General features: G+C 38.6%; 1 protein-coding gene across 2 annotated transcripts in view; it reads right to left on the reverse strand.

Moving 5' to 3' along the window:
• The window catches only part of NKAIN2 (sodium/potassium transporting ATPase interacting 2), a gene marked incomplete at both ends in the record, with an annotated part of 538,769 nt that overhangs the window by 66,674 nt on the left and 455,936 nt on the right, over nt 1-16,159 (reverse strand). Inside the window, one exon of one of the 2 annotated variants that reach the window (XM_082307837.1) lies at nt 7,845-8,045. The exons of the other annotated variant lie outside the window; for it this stretch is intronic. Coding sequence (XP_082163963.1) covers nt 7,845-8,045 — 201 coding nt within the window. The remainder of the gene's footprint in view (nt 1-7,844; nt 8,046-16,159) is intronic. 2 annotated transcript variants of the gene reach the window in all.

Genomic DNA, 16,159 nt, shown 5'->3' on the forward strand with positions numbered 1-16,159 from the left:
GGTCTCATCAATGCCTTCCCAAATTAAAAAAAAAAAATTAAAAGGAAAAAGAAAAAAGAGATAGAATGTACTTTTCCCTTGCAGAAGGCTCGTGTCTCTTTCCTGCTTTAAATGCAGGAGTTTTACAACCTCTCTGTTCCTTTAACCTCTGCTGTCCTGCTGATGCCCTCCTGATCTCTCACTCAGTAAGTCTCAGCTTCAGAGGAGCATCCTGCCTCTATGAGTGCCACATCCTCTCCTTGCTCCTGACCAATGCTTCAATCTACACTAAGCCCATCTGGAAGGCTACTGCAGAGACGATTTTCCACAGCTTGCTTTACCCCTTCATTTCTTCTTCTTAGTTTCTTCCAGTGAAATTCAACTACTCCATTCACCTGCAAGGCTCTCTATGGCTTGTCCCACCTGGCTTGTCCCCTCCTGTCAGTATGAGAGTGCACCACTGATGAGCTACCAGCTTGTTGTCAGCCACTTAATACATTTCAAACTTTCACACACTTCCCTCTTTTGCTGCCTTTTAAGAGAAATTTCCACCAGATAATGCAACGTTTACTCATTATTCTGGTTCATAGCCCTTTTTAGGGCTCTTCCATCATGCTGACAAAAAAGCTGACAATGGTCAAACAGGAGGTGCACTGAAACTGCAAACTAGTATTCCCTCTCTGTTTTCCTGTCTTTCCCTTCTTTTCTGTCCGTAGGGGTTGGCTGGCTTGTTTTGTACTTTGAAGGTTAGTTCTTTTGGACAGGACTGCTGCTTTGCAGTCATAGTGTCCTCAGCACTGTTGAGGGCTTTTAAGTGATATAATGTTAGAAATATATTTGAGCACATGGGTCTAAAGCACAAATAGACAGTCCAGTAAAGAAATTCCTATGAGAGTACCCTATTACTCACTACTCCCATCTCTCTACAAGGGCCTGAGACTGTTTGATGTTATCTGTGCTATGCTAACATTAAGGAATTTAAGAGTACCCTATTCTAATTATTATTAATCCTTGAGAGACGCAGGGAACGTTAATGCTATCTACTGTTGTAAGTGCTTAAATACATACATGGACCACCTTTCTGTAATATTTGATTAGCTTGCAATGTTTAGTGGAATCATCCTGGCAACATCTTTCTGAAATATTTAAGAACCTTTGTTTGTATAGTACAGCCAATAATTGGCATGAATTAAGCACCCTGCCAAAGGTCATACTGTAAGTCTGCAGCAGAACAGAAATTTTGAAGCTGGTGTTCTAACTGCATAGCTGTATTATTGCATCCTAGTAATAAAGTTATGCTTCATGATGTTTTAAATCAATCTGACAGCATCGAGCTTGCAAGGTATTATGTATGACACAGACTTTGCAGAAGCCCAAATAGTATGCATTTACCGTAGCTAGTATGGATGGATAATTACATATTACAAATTTTAAAGCATGAAATAATAATTTTAATGATTGCATGAAGCATATACTCAAATATAAATACAGGAAGGAACAAAAAGGAATTAAGACTAATATACAGCACATAAAAGTCAGTGGACAGGATCACTATGAAAATGGTCAATACTTTTATGTAACTGTTTACTTATGGTTTTATTTATTTGCTATGTAAGTTACCATCAATAACGTAGATACAGTACATAAGAAATGCTTTTTCCCCACTCATTTTACTGGAATAATATTACACAGTTCATCTTTTCAAGGGCTATATAACTAAAAACCAAATTGGCTAAGGTGATGCCTTCACATTAGTCTTATTCCCATAACTCGGGCACTTAGTTCCACTAAAATCAATAGACTTGTGAGTGTGTAAGTGAGGAGTAAAAGACAAGCATAATAAATACTTTTAATCCTGAGTTGGCAAATAGATATGTAATTCTGTCACACTTATCTCCAAGGCTGATCTTTTATTTGCATATTTTCAGAGTTTTGATCTACAAATGGATTTTAATTTGTCGACTTTTGCAAGAACAGCCTTGTGGGAGTGGGGGCAGGTCATGCATAATCAAAGAGTAAAACATAGGCAGAAGGAAGATGTAGAGAATCTGAGCTCCATTTCTGTATGAAATGCAATTACCATTATTATAATTTCCTTGTACCACACAAAGGCCTTTCTGTACTGGGTGCCATCCACATTTAGACACTTTTTGAGAAATCCAATCTGCAGCATTTGGGAAGAGGCACAGAGAGATGAAATGACTTTCCCAAGGACATTGTGGTAGACCTGGAAACAGAACCCACTGACCTGAACCACAGCTCCGGGCCTGAACTGAAAAGATTTCCACCTTCTGTTATAAGACAAGAGTTCAATAAAAAGCATAAATGAAGAAAATGGTATGTAGGATCCGTAGCTAAAATTAGACATTGATGGGTATGGGTGCCTGTGAAACTGTGATCTTGTGACTCTTTCTTAGCTGTGTGACCAAAAAGCTGGGATGCATATACTATTTATACACAGAGCCAATGACCACCTTCAGCACTGACATTACATGCCAAGGTTAGCATGGGTGTATACCCTGCACTGTGTCCCTCCCAAGTACTGCCCTCCGCATAGCGAAGTGGCAACTGTACCTCCTATCATTTAGGGGTGGGTGGGAACTTTCATTCAGCCTCCACTCTGTAAATATTGTACAGAATGCAACTCAAATTTCACAAACCAGTAGAAATCAAATCTCCATTAGTACTGCTGACCTCATTCTTTACCTGGAACAATTCTCTCCAGAGATCAGTAATTTAAGTATATCTATCCTTGATAACCCAGTAGTCCTGAAAATGAAATAGCTTCTCCGATGTAAGCAGAAAGAATCAATAACCATTAAGCACATAAGAACACTTTAATGTATGAAGCTTATGGGTATCCAAGTCATGCCATCACCAGACCAGTTCATTTTGGTAATATATAGGCACCAAGGACAGGCAGAGTTGTGGTCCTTGAAGAGCACATTGGATGGTCCAGGTGCTCAAGATATCATAGCTCTATAAATGGGACTTCCCTGGGAGAGAAGAGTCAAGTAGAGAATTTTGCCTGGTATGTGAGCACAGGTTGCATTGAGGGTTAGCTTTGTGCAACAAAACAAATTAATTAGCTGTGGCAAAAACTATGCATTTTTTCTCCATTTATCAGCACTGCATTAAATAAATTGCTGTTGCTGTCAAAGTGCAATGAAGCTAAGATCTCACCTTTACAGATTCAGCTATGATATTCACCAAGAACTGGGGAGGGCAGGAAAGGAGGGAGTTGTTCCATAGAAATACCTTCCCCACATGTTTTCCCAAACCCCAGGGTTTCACACAAAGCAGAACAAATCACACCCTTAGCAGTTCTGTTCTGTTCCATACAGCTGTGTGCTGCAGGTGGTGCCCTAAAAATATGTTTGTTTATTTTGCAGCACTGCAGGCTGCAAAGCTGCACTTAAGAATGAAATAGATTCCCCTCCTTCCCATTCTCCCTTCTTCACTCTGAACCCCTCTCTCTCTTTAACTTGCTGGAAGAAGATGGTAAGGTGTAGAGATAAAATGATAGCCATGTGGCTCAGTCTCAAAAGAACCAAATGGGAGGTATTGGTATGGAGCACAGAGTAAAAACTGACAAGCATGGTGTGTGGCACTGAGATTTTGGTGGTGTACCACTTCAGAGAGGCAACTACTACAATAATTGAGTGAAAAATCAGTAAAAGTTTTTCAAAATAGTCTTCCATAAACATGAAAAAAATCAGACAGTGGCTGAGCAAGAAGTAATGTACTGACATGGGAATGGCTACAAGACAGACAGAACTGTGCATTAGATGGTCATTTCTTTATATCTGTGGTACAAGGATTGATTTACTGATAGGCTCTACAGAGGCTGTAGCCTTCCACCAGCATCACCCATTGCACTAAGTGCTCTGTGTCATGGGACAAAGGAGTGGTTGTGGCTGCTTTGCAGCCCCTGTTATTACTGGTTATTCCAGCCCCGCTTTGCATACATAAATGCTAAATACCCAAATTGGGATAATCCTTGTTTTATCAGAGCATTTTCTTGGACACATTAGTTCTCAAATAATTTATCGCCATTTTGAAGATTTTCTAAACCATGAGCATTCAGCTAGTCAAAGTATAGAGACCATCAAACTGAATTTTCTGTTACTTCTTCAGTGTGAGCTAAACTAGCAATTTTGTCCGTTTGTTTGTCTATCCTGAGCAAAATCCACTCCTCAGGAGAAGCTGGCAAAATATCTGTGCATCATCACATCCCTCTCTCTTTAGTCTCTAAGGCCGGTATTACACAATGAACACCACCACTCTGCACACTGGGGACTCCCCTGACCTTTGGGATCATTTAACCTTTCAGTTGCTTTAAATTACTACTTTGTTTAAGCAATAGGAGAAATAGAAATTCTCCAAAATTTCACTCTTAAAATAATAAAATCTGTGTTGATTTGCACCAAATTATCGGCAGCATTTGTATGGTTCACAATCTGGTGCTGTTTACTTCCAGGCCATGTTGCTCTGGGGAGAGAAGGTCTCTGGGAGACTATCAGTATTCTGCACCTCCTCAGCAAAGTATGTCTGCAATCCTTGAAATATTCCACAGCCCACCTTGAGACTTGCTTTTTAGAAGGTATAAACCATGGGGGTTTTATAGCTTTTATCTTAGCTGTCATATTCTTTCCACTAAGTAATCCACAGCAAATATCACATCTATGTGAAGCCTAACCTTCTGTAGCTGGATTCCTTGTGAGCTTACTGGCAAGCTGCACAAAATATACTCAGTATAATGTTTTCAAAGACTGATATAAGTGGTCCTCAGTGAAGCTGAATGTCTTTGTAACTTTTTATCTGTAGGCAGCAGAAAACATCCTTAAAAACACACTGCAGTGCCCCCAGTCCGTGATAAAGCCAAGATCAACGTTAGCTTGATCCTTGTCACGAACATACAGAAATACAAATAGAAAGCAAGTAACCAATTTGTGCAATTTATAGTTTTACAGTTAAAGTGCAAGATCCACTTAAGTGCCCATAAAAGAAAATTGAAAGGAAAGACTAATTTCTTTCTACCAACTGGAGATAAATCTGATCTAAGGCTTGGGATGTTGAAAGACAGTTTGCTGAAAACCAAGCAATATCTACTCTTCTAACTTTGTATTATACGTCACTGAGCAGTACCAGGTAATTCCTCTGTTTCTCACCACATTTAACATGATAGTGAATTTATACTGGCATTTCTATTTGAAAAAGAAGCCCATGCCCACAACTGGAAATGTGAAAATGATGTAAACAGTATAGTTGCAAACACCAGGTTTGGAAAATTGACCCATACTTACACTGTGTATCTTGTTACCTATGATAATCACAGTTACAGTAACATGAATGGAAATATAAAAGCAGCTGTAGTTGGCTACAGCTAGTGGATTACCAACGGTTTGTTACTCTGAAACATTCCCCTGGCTTGCAAAGGATGAGCTTATCTAGAAACACAGATCTGTTTAGGCACAGACACACAAAAAAACTTGTTGTATCAGGAACAGAATTGAGCTTGAACTATATATTCCTTGAGTTTCTTGTTCATCATTCATTATACACAAAAAATAAGGCAGAAAAATAAGCCTGGACATCTGCTTTGGAGGGCTTGAGGGTAGAAAGGTCCATAGGGATCTGGACAGGCTGGATCAATGGGTCGAGCCCAGCTGTATGAGGTTCAACAAGGCTCAGTGCCGGGTCCTGTGCTTGAGTCACAACAACCCCATGCAACGCTACAGGCTGGGGGAGGAGTGGCTGGAGAGCTGCCCAGTGGAGAAGGACCTGGAGGTGTTGGTCAACAGTCGGATGAATATGAGCCAGCAGTGTGCTCAGGTGGCCAAGAGGGCCAACTGCATCCTGGCTTGTATCAGAAATAGTGTGGCCAGCAGGACTAGGGAAGTGATCGTCCCCTTGTACTGGGCACTGGTGAGGCCACACCTCGAGTACTGTGTTCAGTTTTGGGCCCCTCACTACAAGAAGGACATCGAGGTGCTGGAGCGTGTCCAAAGAAGGGCAACAAAGCTGGTGAAGGGTCTAGAGCACAAGTCTTACGAGGAGCAGCTGAGGGAGCTGGGGTTGTTTAGCCTGGAGAAAAGGAGACTTTATCGCGCTCTACAACTATCTGAAAGGAGGTTGTAGCAAGGTGGGTGTTGGTCTCTTCTCCCAAGTAAGAAGCAATAGGACTAGAGGAAACGGCCTCAAGTTGTGCCAGAGGAGGTTTAGATTGGATATTAGGAAAAATTTCTTCACCAAAAGTGTTGTCAAGCATTGGAGCAGACTGCCCACGGAGGTGGTTTTGTCCCCATCCCTGGTGGTATTTAAAAGACGGGTAGATGCGGTGCTTAGGGACATGGTTTAGTGGTGGACTTGGCAGTGTTAGGTTTATGGTTGGACTCGATGAGGTCTTTTCAAACCTAGATGATTCTATGATTCTTTGATTCTATGAGTTAAGCTAAGTGATAACAATTTCTTGTAAATAAAATTATAAAGTTTTTTAATCTTATTTACTTACTCATGCTGATTTTGTTGCACTTCTCTCTTTGTCTTTTTTTGTACCAGCTGTAGCTTGTCAAAATTGCAGGTGTGAGCTATCTGGAGAAAGGGCTGCTTTTGTCTTCCAGACCTATCTAGTGCCAGCCTTGCTACCTACTTGGTCAAGGTCCCTTTGCTCTGCTACAACACGACGAGCTGAGGAGCATGGAGGAGACCTGGGATGGCTCCACTGAAGGGGGGTAGCTGGGCTTTCAGGTGACTCAGCCACCAACCTTTTACACACATAACCCCTGCAGAGATGTATTGACACAGAGATATATTGTCCTACGCTGACCCAGTAGTTGGCCATTTACAGCTAGGGCGAGGAACAGACAGATGGAAAAGCTGCTCACTTTTTGGGTAGCTGAGGGCCACATTATATATTATGGACCGTCCAACTGCCTTACATTAACTTCTGGATCTGGCTAACCAGATTTCCTCTCTCTTTTGCCAGTATGGTCCTTCTTTGGACAAAACATTAGAATCTCTTGACCAAACAATTTATATAGAGGGAGTCATGTGCCCAGGCACTGGTCCAAATTTAGATGTATAGTAACAGCTTTATTTGCAGTCATATATATCTCCACCTGGCATAAACATGTTTGTATCACTAGAGCAAACATAAAAATGCAGATTGCCATTCAATGTAATTAATTCAGTGTTTATGTCATCTTTTCACCAAGGTCAGAGACAACACAAGGCAAAATTATTAGTACCAGTAAATATGGTTGAAAAATGTATCAATTTCCCCCAAAACAAGATGTTTTCATTCCTTATAAATTTTCTGCAGTATAACAATGGATTTTAATCCTCCTAAAAAGATTTAAGATTTTTGTGGTTTTGATTTTCATACCACAAGTACAACATTTTGTTCTTTTGTGAAGAACCTTTCCCATTAACCTCAAGTGCGTATTGACTAATACGGTTAAAGACAAATTGATCAGTTTTGAGTCCTGTGAGCTGATCAGGTAATCTATTTTTACCGTTGAAAATTTCTCCTTCAGTTTCGCTTTTCTTTTATATTCAATTTGGCTTTCACAGCAATAGCTGTAACTTATTATGTCACAACTTATATCCTATAGTGTAATTTGAACACAATCTGCTATAAATTATTTATGGCATGGTCAATGGTCAAAATGGAGGTCCAATGTATATTGGAGCTTTTCATGTACAGGTGTTTTGAACTAGCTGCAAGACAACAGAGTTTCAGAACAAAACTAACACTTAGATCCAGGGTTTGTGAATGAATGCCACAATACTCCACTATTCTGGTAATGACATTCTGCAAGAAGAAATCTATGGTGGAAGTGAAGCTATCTGTAAACACTTACTGCAAGGAAGATCTGAAGAGAACTGTGAGCCACTTCTATGTACTGATATTCAAGAAAACACCCCGAGACAGTGATATAACGATGATCCTCTGGTGCCCAGTCTGGGGCTGGGGTTACTGAGGTCACGGTGCAGCCTGGCCCATTCTCCATCCACCAAGAACGATGCATTGAGATATTAAAGGTCAAAATGAGATCTGTTTCCTGCAAAAGAACAAGGGAAGAATTAATGCGCTGGGATGGTACGCCAGTATCAAATGCCTCAGCAAGAGATTTCACAGGATGCATAAAGAAGCAGTGCTAAAAAGAGATAAAATGATAAAAGCAGAGCAGTGATAAAACCGCGCTGTCACATGAAAGTTGGTGGAGCTTGCCAGCAGCAAGCACAAGTAGTTGTACCTTGGCAGGCAGAATTGCTTTGGAGCAGAATAATCCTGCAAGCCAGGACCATGTCCCTAGACATTATGGTAGCCTAGACTATAGCAGTCATTTCTGTTACATTGCCCATTTTCCTGTGGAAACCATAAGGACTGATGAACATGCACATTTACGCAGCACCCCTTCTCTGCTCAGTTCCTCGAAATATGGCCCATATTTTGGTCGTCTGATGTACCAAACTATACAAGAGTCCTCAGGAACCAAGACTTCATAGACTTTAATATGTGTGGGTCATCTGCAAGGAGTTTTGTCTCATGGACCCTGTGAAGCAGACCTGTGTTAGCTCTACCGAAATATTGGAGAAGATGTAAAAAAAGGATTCTGTGCATTTGATTACAAGCAAAACCTCTTTGTAATGCCTCTCTCAGATTTCTCACTTCCTGGGAGTCTGTAAGGAAACAGCTAGTGAGTGTTGCCTTGTCTAAAGCCTGCATAGCTTGTTAAAAAGGAGGGGCAGAGGCCTGCAACCTTTAACTCCCATGCAGCTAATGCAATGGAGTAGCTAGTCAGCCATGCTTTCCATTAAGACTGCATTTATAAATGGTTCATAAAGGATTAATAAATGATTAATATACATCATAAACAATACTACGGATATGACTTTCATAAATTATACTTGGTTGCACATTACTTGAGGGTGTTATACATAGTTATAACAAAACTATGAACTTTGTGGATTCTGTAATAGCCTACAGTGTTTACCAACCCTTTATAAATAATTTATAAGTGTAACCTCATTGTAAAGTGTGACTATCTAGTCTGTGTGCACATGTGCTCAGTCATGCAAAAAAAATTGCTTTTAAGTAATGTCTTTTCAGAGCCAAACTCTCCCCACACCTAACCTACATTTTTTTCAGCCTGTTGATGACATGAATAATTAAGATTCTCATAAAGACTTAAAAATGTAACTGTTTAATTAGGTTTACCATGCCAAAAGGAGTAGAATGCCATTCTGTAGTAGATATGTTGTGTCCACATTTCCCTCCCTTCAAAAATAGTCATTTTTTCAGTCCCCCTTATTTTCCCTTTTTGCACTTACTCATGCAAAGGTAACTCCACCTAGAAAGGTTTTGGATAATGTCGTGACTGACACGTCAATTGATCTGTGATTACACTTGACACTGTAGTGTAGCTGAATAGTCAGCTATCAGATGGCATGAAGGACCATAACTATTTTTGCGATGAATAATTACCCTACATTCTCACAACAGCCCAATCCAGCAAATAATAAGCTGTATAAGAAAATGTATGATGCCTCTCATTAATTTAGTCATGTAACTAACTTTAAGCATTTGAAGGTGATCAAAGCAACAGTGAACATTTGTATAAACTACGCAAATGTCCCCAAAATAGATATATGTACCTACAGCTATAAGTCTTTACCCCTAACAAAACTCTCCTTGCTCTGGACCCCTCTCTCACCAAAGCTTCAGACACTGGAAGGTGTCTGCCAGATGTTTCCTGGAAATGGTCATTTTGACCTTACATCCAAGCCAGAAGACTATTTTTCTTTCTGGAGTCAGGGCTGTTATGGCCCCTCAGTAGCACACCAGCCTTCTCACCGGGTGTAAGAAGTTGAAGAATGGGTATCTTTGGAGTAACTTTGCTTAAAGTAGTAGATTTATTCCTGAATGACTAAAATTGGAATCCACCATGTTATTGTCAGAAGACCTTTAAGCCATTCTAGTTACCATGGAAAATGCTTAACCTCTAGTGTCTTATCAGAGACGCAGCATGAGTGAATAGGACTTATTGTCTGGCTCTATTTTATCATTTGCAATACCTTCAGAAGAATCATGACAGACTAAAAATATTTTACAAAGTGTAGACAAGGGATGAAAAATGTATTACTTGAAAAAAGAAAGGGATAAACCAGCTTACAGGAACTGAGTATTTGTTATGCATCTGCCAGATGAAGTTAAAATGGATCAGGAGCAGCTAAACATAAAAATCAAAACTGGGCTCTGTGGTTAGAACATCATTGCTCTAGACACAGTTATGTTTGCTTACAAAGGGTGCAGTAATCCAAAACTTTACAGGTTAAAAGCACAAGTAAATTTCCAAGTTACACAGGAAATATAATCACACATTAAAATATTTATAATTACATATGTAAATAAAATTTTACAAAGTCCAGCTTTCTTCCATCCCTGAATTTATCCCCAGATGATTTTCTGAAATAATTTGTTATATTTAGAAAACTCCCTTGCCCTCAAATCATCTTTTGGCTGTTAAATTGAATTCTGTGATTAGGACTAAATAATCTTGTTTTGTTCAGGAACAGTCTTTTAGTGCTTACCAGTAAAAAACTACAGTTCTTTATCAGATCTATATTCTATTCCTATCTCCGAGTAATCAGTAAGATGCTGTGTTATTTCCTCTGCTCATAAAGTAGACCTGATACCTGTCACAGGAATGTTATATTCCCTAATTCTTTATAATAGTAAAGACAAATAAATCCTACTGAAAGCCCCAACTTTAAATCTTAAAGAACTTTGAATAATGTGGTTGAGAAGGCTTTCAGGGAGTGTAGCTATTACGTATTGAACCGGCCACTAAACAAGGTCAACTCCAGAAAGCGAAACAATAAGGAGATGTGAAATCTGGTTCTGGTAAGATTAGACATCATCCATGGCTCAGGTCAAATTTGGCTGGAATAAGAATTATAATGAAATCAGATTTTGACAAGCCAGCGTGTAAGTTAGACCCTGTAAATTCCTATCCCCAAAATATGTGGCATAAGAATAAATACAGGACTCTATTCCCTACAAAGTCAGCTGCTGCACAGTTAAATCTTCTCAGGTATAAATTGTTATGGGCTTTGAACTTGCCTATAACCTTCAAATCATGTACCCCCATATGCAACCACATTAGCAGAGCAGTTCCTGCTGCTTAGTAGTGAAGGTCACCCAGCTTACGAAAAAGTTTTACTTCTTAGTGGGAAAACTGTTAAGGACTTGAATCTCCTTGTAGAACTGTGTTAGCCAAGGAGGGGATGATGTATCTATCATTAATATCACTTATAGTGAAAACATTTAGAGCTATTTTTGGACAAACTCTGCTTGCTGTTTACTTTGTTCACTGTTTGAATACAGTTTTAGTGGACATAGACAAAGTCTACACTAGAAGCTGGGGATTTGTTGTACTCCCCAGTGTATTTGCCGTCTGTTTTCTTTCCAACATCTGTGGCTCAAACATTGTTCAGGGAAATGCAGAGAAATGGTCTGATAAGCCTTGAAGCTATGAAACCTAACAATAATTGTTGATACACATTGGGCATGCCGATATGGTATTGTTCACAGTCTGTATGTCAAGGAAGATTTCATTATCCTAAATTCAACAAACAGCTGCTTCCTTCATGGACACAGAAATACATCTGTATGAGCTTTATCGATGATCACTGTGCTGCTTTTGTAAATCCGGCTGGTATTTGTAAAGCCTGTTAATGGAAATTGGTGCATTAAAGTAGATTTTGCTATTCATCAAGGAGGAAAAAAACAGGAAAATATTTAGTAGGACATCTTTGCTGACATTCTTAAGATGTGCTGGTATTTGTAGTGGTCAGGAGAAGTGCTGCTGGATTAGACAAAGGCTAGAGTTTGGAAGTCTCAGAGACTCAGATCTCAGAGATTAGAAGCTAAGACATCTTCAAATTAAGTCTATAATTTTATTTCAGTTTAGTTTGTAAAAAATGTTGAGCTCTGATGGTTTTGTGGCTGTGTTTAATACAGCAGATAACAACTTTTGCTGGGGTTAACTGCATAGTACGTAACATTTGCTGGCTGAGGACAGCTGATGACAGAACGTGGCAGCAGAAAGCTTTGTAAGAGCTGCCAGAAGTGAATACAACCTTCTTTGCATTAAAAAGCCGCAGGAGGACAGCTGTGCCCAAAATGAAGATAGCTCTGTGTCTATTGTATTACTACCAGTAGCTATTAGTAAGTATACTATCTCTATGTAGTAATTACAATATATTACTGTTTCAATGATTTTTGTTAGCTGCAGCTTGGAGAAGCCGATCCCAAACACAGTGCCAAGAGAAAAAAGAGGCAGCAGTGATTCAGGATGATTCTCTTTGAAATTCCAGGAGATCTCGCAGACTCAGGGAAATTAAATTGTACTGACTTCAATGGCTGTGGCTTGCTGTGTCATGGGAAATAAGTTTCTTCTATTTTTCTAATTAGGAATTGCTGAAATCTGTGTAAACCTGCCAAGCTTCTGTACAAGTTTTGTCAAATACAACCATGTAACCACTTGTTTCATTTTTCAAATTCAAACTAGCAAGAACAGGCTGCTTGGAGCCTGAACGATCACACAAAGTTTCAGTGATAAAAGATCAGGGTCTGAAAGCATTTGTAGTTCTGGATGCCTTGGATGCAGAGTCCTCTACAGGCATTTTTTTTTTCTTCTGTTATCTCATTTTTCCACTAAAACTAGCTCCCATCAGGCAGCACCATTTTCTCATGCAAGCAGACCTTTTCCTGTCTAAAGAAAAAAACTGCCCTCACTGAAGGGTCAAAATAGAGCTTGGCAGCTGTGTTTCTTTTCTTTTTTTTTTTTTTTTTTTTTTCCTTTTGCTTTTTAATCCAGTTGATATACGGGAAATAATTATTGTATAATTGTGTAGGGATCATGGATATTTAACTTTCCTGATCTTTTTTATCCTGTTGTATCTGAACTGATTTTTAGTGTCTACACTTTTTTGTATTTGTATGACTCTTTCCCTTTCATTTGAATATTTTTTCTTCAGTAACCTAGAATCCTGGTCTTTAATTTCCTCTTACAAACCAATTTTGTATGAGTTCAATTCCAAATTGGATATGGAATTTGATTTACATGTGTGTCATTAAGCAGGTGAGATTTAACCAGTCTGAATCCACCCAACAGATTTACTTCTGAAGTTCATCCATGAAAACCAGCAAAAGTTGTCTCACTGTTAGCTTTTCTCAGTATTCTGTTAAAAATGTTCCAAATGTATCTTAAGTGATTTCTAATGTACTTCTGAAGATTTCAATCAATTACTTATAAAGATACCAGCAGGAAAGAAAGAGATGACTCAGGTGTTCTGATTTTCTTTTTTAAGATGAAACTAGAGTGTTATATTAATAAAATACTATAAAATAGTCGCCCAAAAGCATAGGTACTACTATACAGGGATTAACATTGTCACTTACTGTTCTGTGATGATTCCTACCAATAATCTTATGAAATTGTTGGAGCTGCAATAAGTATTATCTTAATTAATAACTTAATATTTTTCTAGTGTTGGAATATGTACATTGACAAACCTAATATTTTTTTTCTGCTCTGTTTCAACTCATTAAAAGAAGATACCTGCTAAACTCCAGAATACTAATTTCATCAGTTCAACGGCATCAAATTTTTTCATTAACATCTTTGTTTAAAAAGTTTCTATCTATATAGTTCTTCAATTAAAAGTATCATAAAAAGAAAATAGAAACTTTCAGATTGTATTGCAAGGTTAAAATGATTATTACTATCCCATGAATATTTTTCATAAACAGAATATTTTTAGACTAAGAATGTTCTGCACTAAGATTCTTTGAATTTTTTTTGTGCAGAACAAGAGAATTAAGCACATCCCAGTAGCGCAATGTCACTTATCATGGGGACTGAGAAGTTGCAGTCCCTGTGCTATCACACAGAAATTTTAATTTGGCTCTTGTACATATTTAGCGAAGCTCCTGAGCACTAGAATTTTTGTAATTTCTTGGAATATTACTTTCTGGAGGAGTTAAGCTTGTGCAATGACAAAATACACTGAAATAGGCAGCTGACCAGAGGCACTCACATACCAGAGTAGTAGCTAACTCTGTGGAATCTTATTTATATCTCACTGTGGAGTAATTGGGGATACCATTCTAGAATTGAGAAAATTTGTTCAAGGAAATTGAGTTAAATATAATACTGTGTTTTGAAAAGTTTCTGTTTTGACGAATTGCCATTCTCTGAGGGAAACATCTTGCCTCCAGACTTTGTTAATGTGGGTGTACAGTGGGCAGTTTTCCAGTCTCAGGTGATCTACGTTGGTCTACCAATGGGCATGGGATTATTACCAGGTCTTATTAAAACCAACAAAACCTAGCTTTTTTCATTGCAAAAGACAAAGCTGTTCTAAAGTTTGGATTAAATCTGAAAGTACAAAAATGCAATTTAAATATTTACTGGAAGATAATGATCCCACAGACATCTTAGAGAGTAAAGTTTCTGCTTTGGGGTGGAATTGAGTGGCTTGATTTAGGGCAGGGGTCCAGAGCTGGAAACAGGGTGGTGGCACATGGTCTCTTTTCCCACACCAAAGCTGTGTTCCACAAAACAAAACTAGCAAAGAATTTTATGATTATACTAAACTCAGTGTGGCTCTGGATCTCTTTCCAAGGTGAAGTGAATGTTCTGAATGGTTCCCAAACCCTGGTTGTTCATTTTGAGCTGAAAACACATGATTTCACTGCTTTCATGATATATCAGTACTAGTTTTTTATGAGTAAGGCATAATGCTTTTAAAGAAGTTTAAGTTCTTTAGCCTCTCAGGACTGATTTTTTCCTCTTCTTTTTAAATGGTAAAGGAGGTATGTCTCTTGTCTTAGTTTACTCGGGGAAATACACAGATCAATAGTGCTTAGAGTTTGGAGACACAAATATAAATAACCTCTTAATTCTAAACAAAACCCTTCTAAGCACAAGGACATCTTATATTTGGATAATATCCAAAAGACTATTCAGAGCTTCCAGTGAGCTGGGAAGATAGTTCTGCAGGCTGCAAACAGAAAAGTCTAGGCCTTGAGTAAAATAACAGGATGAAATTAATATCCTTAAAATGCTTCGCTTTTCTAGAATAAATGGTTTACTGAGAGGCCAAACTACCTGAAGAATACTTTGCTTGATCATCCGTGTCCAAGGCAAAATTTTATCATGGGTCAACATTTAGTAAGGAAGGATGCAAAAGTGTATAGTGTAGAACTTAAACATCAATAGGTTTATAGAGTGTATGCAGAAAGAAATTCCAGCTGATGTGGTTTGTTCAGTGTCCCTTGGTGTTGGTTATTACATAGTATTAGGTGCTGTAAAACAAAATGCATGTGTTCAGTGACAAACCTTTGTTTTCTGTTTCCTATGACTTTTTATTCTCTTTTAAAATGTAAATAATTATCTTGTCTATCTTTTTTTTTGCTTTAAACAACCCAATTCATTCATGACCCTAGGGTGGAGCTCATGTCTACAGTGAAGAATTTTTTTTTTCATTTGAACCAGCCTCTGCTGTCAAATCTAGGAAAATCTGCCACCTGCAGCATGTGCAGGAAACAGTAAGTAAACTTGAACAGAGTTCTCAGACCACAGAAGCAATGTTGTTATCCCAGAAGTGGTGTTAGGAGACATGAGATCATTGTCATGCAGAATGGCTTCATGAAACACCAGGCTGAGGATAAATGCATGTTGTACATGGTGCTCTGTAGTCTAAGCACTTCTAGCCAGCAGTGATTTTATATGCATTAAGATCTCAGAATAATTAAAAAGAAGCCTGGATGAGTTGGGAAATTACTAAAAAGCATGTCAAGTCATCTTGCTCAGTTTGATTCAAATCTAGCCCAGGTGAATATTTTCAGAAGGGTTTACTTCTGTGGTGAGGTTGCAATGAGCTAAAGCATCAATTTAAAATGCATAGTCCTCACAACCCACTTGCATTCTCACTATGAAATAAAATAGTCCGATTTAAATGGTTTGAATTCCTCTGCAGTCAATAGAAAGGACCCAGCTGAAAGGGAGTGCTAAGTATTCTTGAAGGACTCTGAAAGGCTGCTTAGAGAACCTAGATAAGTTGGACTCGATGTTCTCAGAGGTCCTTTCCAACCTTAACGATT

This window comes from Platalea leucorodia (assembly GCF_965183815.1).
Source record: "Platalea leucorodia genome assembly, chromosome: 3".
NCBI lineage: Eukaryota > Metazoa > Chordata > Aves > Pelecaniformes > Threskiornithidae > Platalea > Platalea leucorodia.